Raw genomic sequence first — 5,954 nt, 5'->3', positions numbered from 1 at the left:
CATGCCTAAGATTATATTATGTGACACATGCTTTGCGTTGTGCGTGTAAAATATTTTGGAATGTAAAAATATAAACAAAGAAATAGGTGTTTGTAGAAGAGTTGTAAGTTTGTAGCTCAAATAATTATGAATGTTTATTCATGTACTCGAGGTCTTAAGTTCAATTTTCCTTCCTACAATACCGTTTGTACTTAAAAAAAACTATTATAAATATTTATTATAAAAAAAAAAAAAAAAAACCGCTGTTCAAGTTCAACCTTACAAAACAGTTGGAATATTTACCTGAAAGTCAAACCTATTTTACTTTTTACTGCGATTTCTTCCTCTGCATAAGTCAAAGACCATTACAAGCTTTTCCCATAATTAAAAAAACAAAAACCAAAATGCATAATAATAATAAAATAGTGAAATCTAATGTGACAGTGCTGTGATATATGAAGCCTTGCAAAAGGACCCTTATCCACTTAGCCCCACCTAGCCCCTACCTTGCACTAAGTATGTGCGCTCACTCTGACCACGGAACAGGTACAACTCCTGACCACCACCTCATTTATGCCAACGTGTTATCAAAACCGTTCTCCGATTTCCGTCACCCACATGTGAGGGTAGCTTTTAAGACGAGCCGCCGAGTTTTTCCAAACAGCTAATAAATGACTCATCGTCACCATCCTTTTTCCCCAACCAAAACTCAGTGCCTGAATCTGAAACCAATTTAGAAAGGTCTTGACCGAGTTCGCAGTCCGGTCAAACTCGGTTACCAATTCTCTCGTCATACGCAATTTGTTTTTATTTTTTATTTATAAAAAATAGATAATTACAAGATACTTTCACAAGGTATCACTACTCCAACTAGGTAACAAATATATATATATATATGGTTATATTTTAATTATGAGTACTTTGACAATAATATATCTTTATAATTATGTATGTGAGTTGAATTTAAAACTTTCTCTGATTAATAGAGTTAAATATCACGAAATCATTATTCTCGCTACAAATATATATCTGCTTCACTTAATTCAATTAAAAAATTACTCTATATTACCTGAACATATAAACTCAAGTGATTAAGAACTTTTAATTTTGTATTTTATGTCATTTTTATTTTTCAATATCGCTTGTATAAAAACAAACAACCACTCCATATTATTTTTTATTTATTAATGTTTTGTATTTATAATTGTAACATTAAAAGAAAGAACCAAAAAGTAAGAAGGCGCTTTCTTTCATTCTCTAACACCAGACCGGCACCCATTCGAGTCAAAACAGTTAAAAAAAGAAAAACAAAAACGAAAAAAGCTACAGAGTTTCAAAACTCCAACACAGCAACAGTACATACTATAAAATAATCTTTTTTTTTTGTTTGCTTCTTTTTCAAGGAGTGGTTTTGCACACAAAAAAAAAAAAAACTCTCTGGCTTTTTCGGTTTCTGCAGCACCTGGTATTTGATTCAGAACTTTAGAGAGACATCAGGCCTAGAGAGGGAGAGAGACAGAGAGAGAAATCTATCTCTCGTATTTGGATTGATTTTTGTATGTTTCTCCTAAATAGCGGTGCATATCTTTTAAACTTTTTTTCTCTAGAAAAAGAATTTGGGATTTTTCCGGGGAAGTTTGGCCTGAACCAAACATCAGAATCCTACACAAGAGAAGAACCCACGTTTGGTTTTAGTCAGATATTGCTTATCGTCATTGATCTTTCTATTTCTGATCGTATATATTTATATCTTTCCCAAATCCTATTGTTCTACGTAACCCATATTTTTGTCCTTGAAAGAATATAATTGTAATCTTGTGTAAAAAAAACTGATACAATTCAAGAAACGTTGGTGGGTCTAGAATCTAGATTCTCCGTCATCTCCTACCAAACTCGTACCAGAACCGACCGACTCTCCTTATCTGAAATTGTTTCCCTCAAATTCACAAAAACGTACCCATCAATTCTCGATCCAAAACCAACATAGGGAGGGTAAATTTCGAGTTTTGATTGCTGGGTATTGACTGAAATCTGATCTTTCGATCTCTGTCGTCTGCAATCCAATCCCGGACTTTGGGTTTTGGTGGCCATGGCGACCAAGACCGGGTCACTGAATTACTGGAGGAATTACTTTCGGACTGCGAATTCGGATATTTTCGATATAATCGACCATGCGATAATGGTGGCGGCTTCGGATTGCCCAAAGGAGTTCAAATTGCGGAGGGATCGAATAGCAGAGCGGTTGTTTTCGTGTCGATTGACCCGGTGTTCGGGCTGCGACAAAATGGAGTTGGCGGTGCCTGGTGGCGATGGAGAAGATGACGATGATGATGGAGGGTGTAAAAGTGGGTTTGATAGAGATGGAGGTGAAGTTGAGGCTGGTGCTAGTAAAGAGAGCAAGGTCAATAGCAGTAGAGATGATCAGGGAGAGATGAACATGAACCAGCTTAGCAATTACAGCTATGGATTAGCTGAGGCTTTGACTGCTGAGATTGAAGAAGAGTCTGAAATTGTAGGGGAGGTCTTCAGGATTAAAGAGATCTTCAATAATTGTGAAGAAGAGGTATTTTAATTGCCTCTGATTTCCAATTAGTACTTTGTGTTTGCTGCTTCAATTCTGAAGTGTTCGTTTGACAAGTGGAAGCTTGCTGTGTCCCTTTTTTTTGTTGTTAATTTGTGTTCCATAGTTTCTAAAATTTTAGATTGGTTTTTGAAAGTTTTTTGAGAATTTGTGCTCTGTTTGGCTGCTGTGAACATGCTTTAGGTGTTCCTGTTTCTGATTCTAGTATTGATCAATGTTGTTGCAGTCTGATACGGTATTGTTTGAGTCTTTGAGGAAGCTTCAGTTGATGGCTCTGAATGTGGAGACTCTCAAGGTCTGATTCTAATTTGGTTTACTTATTGAATTAGTGCAACATTACATCCCTCAATCAGCTTTAAATTTTTGCTACTGTATGGACTAATACGAGTTCTTCTTTTGCAGGCAACTGAAATTGGAAAGGCTGTTAACGGTCTCCGAAAGCATGGATCAAAGAAAATTCGTCATCTTGCTCGATCACTTATCGAGTATGAATTTATATACCCTTGATTCACAATGGATTATTTGTTCTTTGTGTTTATTGGGAGGAAATTGAGTAATACTATGTAGCGTTCTGCTACGGTACATGCATTTACCGCATCTTCTAAAATTTGTTACTTTTGATACTTTGGTCTGCTTATTACTTACCATACCCTTGCCTCTTCTTGCATTGTAGTATTCATCAATTTTTCCCTTAAACTTTCTTTGTACTCTTTTGGGTGCATTAATGCTGTGCTTATATTCAGTATGAAAGCGCATAATATGCTCAAACCTCCTATGTACTTCAGCTTTTCAAGTCTGTTGACTACAACCAGTATCAGATAATTTCCAATTTCTGAGTGCTGCCGATTCATATGCTTATGAACTCAGTTCTTATTGTTGTGCTTACTGATATCAACTGCACACTGGTCATTTTTCTCCTTTGAATTTTGTCAACACATCGAATCCATTTTCTTCATCTGCACTGTTGACTCCTCTTAGCTCATTGTGTCTTTTTCGCGTTAAGTCTTTTAGTGGGCTAATAAGCCACATTCTTGACAATAATTCTTAGACAAGGGATAAATGATGACTCATTTCGGCTTTTTTGTATTCATGACTCATGTAGTAGATAAGTAAACATCATATTTCTATACCATGTAAGTTAGTGCTATATTGGATGACGAGCAGTTCCATTTTAACATTGTATTTGTTATCTTAGATTTTGAAACGGCTGTGCTTTAACATGATCTTTTGTATTGCAGTGGATGGAAAGACATGGTAGATGAATGGGTCAATGCTACAACAGCTCTTGCCGGTATGAATTGCTGATTTTATGTATGTACCATTCTTTTCAGTTCTTCACTGGATCACCAATATTAATTCTATTATATTAACTTGTAGGCACAGAAGCTATGTCGGATTCCGTTGATCCATCTTTTGATGACGAGGAAGGACTACCATCTCCTCCTTTGGATGAAGGAGCTTTCTTTGCTACTCAAACGACATCAATGGAACTCTCACAGGTATCAGTCCTGTTCTCTGCATTTTTCTTTTTCTTTTTTTCTTTTACTGAGGAAAGTAATCTGATTTTCAATATGATGGCTGAAAACTGATTGGTTTCTGTTCTCTTTGACGTCCAATAACCACGCTATGTGAAGTTCTTTGACGGCATGGATGATTTCGGAAGTGAGTTGAATTTGCCAATGTTTATTTCTCTTGGGTAGCTTTGTGCTATTTGGTTCTTTATTTGAATTCCCCACTTATTGGATTCATGATTATGAATGGGGTATGTTGTTTCAGATCCTCGAAACAACCGTGACAATGGAAGAAAACCATCAGTGGAGAAACAAAATATTGTAAAGCAGAAACAACAGCCTTCAAATGAGGCAAATGTGCTTCCCAAGGAAAACAAGAATGAACAAGTGAAGAAACAAGAAGTTGTAAAGCCAAATAAGCTCTCGAACACTGACTCTGGGCCTGGCAGACCTCCCAAAGTAAATATGGAGCAAAAGGTCAATAATGAAACGAAGATCCAGCAAAAAACAGATAAGGTTGCCATTCAAAAGAGGCAACTCACTGGTCAGCAAGATGTAAGTGCCGTAACAATTACTTGTAGTTTCATATATTTCAATCTTTGTCTGATTTCTGTTCTTGGTCTCCTAGAAATTCAAGTGTTCAGATGAAGTTGCAGTCCAAGTGAAACTTGAAGCCACAAAAAGGAAACTCCAAGAGCGTTATCAACAAGCCGAGAATGGTATATCTTGCTGAATATTTGGACTTTTGTCAAGAATGCCACATGTTTGGGTGTTGAAAAATCAAACTCTGTTAATAGCAGATCCAGGTTATTAATCTCTCTCATGTATGCCTGCATTCTCTTTTTGTTTGACAGCCAAGAGGCAACGGACGGTACAGGTTATGGAGTTGCAAGATCTCCCCAAGCAAGGACTTGCCCGTAGGAATCCACATGGGAAGCCTGGAAACCACAATCGACATTGGGCGCATGGACGGAGATAAGTTACTTTGTAAAGGAGACTGGTTTCAGTGGCTTATGAAAGATTCTTCCATTTCAATTCAGTGGAAGAGGACAAACTCTCTGGCATACTGTGGGTCAAGAATAAGACATTCATTCACCATTCTTGCCGGGGAGGGGCTGTTTCAGATTTATTGACAAGCAAACTTTTGAAACTTGCCCTAAATTAAATACATTGAGGTTTCTAGAGGTCCATTAATTCAAATTGGGAGGCAGATTGTAGCTTATGCAGTCTCATTTGGATTTGGTTCTGAGCTGAATGTCTGTTAGGGAACTCTAGTTGTCACTACCCATTTAACCGACAACCCTCAACATTTTTTCCCTCCAGAGTCGAGACACTTCTACCTCATGAGTTATATATACTTTGTAGACAGAAATAAAGTTCACTGTTACTTATACATTTAAGGTTTAACTTTCATGTCTCCTTACTCATAAGGCTGAAGTGATCCTTGTAAAGTTCCTCTCCGGTCAATTTTGTTAAGACGGCGACGGGCACAGAGATGAGTGAAAAAACTTACCCCTCTTAACTTTTATCATTTAGGTGCCCGTATTTACATGTAAGAGAAATAAATGTAGCAAAATCATAACTTTTAGTAACAATATCATTACACCCATCTTTAGGTGTAACAATATCATTACACCTAAAAATAAGGTTTTGCAATATCTAGTAACTGTCTTTTGTTTTTAGTGATATTTATCTTCTTAATGTCGGAAAAAAATTTAAATTCGAAGGCATCATTAAAATAAAATAAAATTATGCAATGAATGTGTCTTGTGGAACACGTTTGTGCTATTCCATTTTTCCACCCGTTCTCTTTGAATTATTGTTGGTAGGTTGGGTGATCGGTTGTTCACACCCAACTCTGCAAGAATTTTCCTTTTGGTCAC

The 5,954-nt window shown here is 36.7% G+C and overlaps 1 protein-coding gene across 1 annotated transcript; it reads left to right on the top strand.

Moving 5' to 3' along the window:
* On the top strand, positions 1,353-5,494 carry LOC18769068 (probable mediator of RNA polymerase II transcription subunit 26b). Its single transcript, XM_007201991.2, has 9 exons — positions 1,353-2,542; positions 2,787-2,855; positions 2,963-3,045; positions 3,799-3,851; positions 3,938-4,059; positions 4,195-4,222; positions 4,337-4,626; positions 4,700-4,790; positions 4,926-5,494. Exons 1-9 carry the CDS (start codon positions 2,069-2,071, stop codon positions 5,048-5,050), a joined length of 1,335 nt encoding a protein of 444 aa, XP_007202053.1. The 5' UTR covers positions 1,353-2,068; the 3' UTR covers positions 5,051-5,494.

Source organism: Prunus persica, chromosome G7 (assembly GCF_000346465.2).
Source record: "Prunus persica cultivar Lovell chromosome G7, Prunus_persica_NCBIv2, whole genome shotgun sequence".
Classification (NCBI taxonomy): domain Eukaryota; kingdom Viridiplantae; phylum Streptophyta; class Magnoliopsida; order Rosales; family Rosaceae; genus Prunus; species Prunus persica.
The sequence above is the reverse complement of the archived record's forward strand: the minus strand, read 5'-3'. Positions and strand labels throughout refer to the sequence as shown.

What these genes read in the sequence shown, in the direction of transcription:
- LOC18769068 (XM_007201991.2), top strand. Translation starts at nt 2,069, where the DNA reads ATGGCGACCAAGACCGGGTCACTGAATTACTGGAGGAATTACTTTCGG. An exon ending in TGCTACAACAGCTCTTGCCG is followed by an intron (nt 3,852 to 3,937) that starts GTATGAATTGCT and finishes ATTAACTTGTAG; the next exon opens with GCACAGAAGCTATGTCGGAT. An exon ending in CATCAATGGAACTCTCACAG is followed by an intron (nt 4,060 to 4,194) that starts GTATCAGTCCTG and finishes CGCTATGTGAAG; the next exon opens with TTCTTTGACGGCATGGATGA.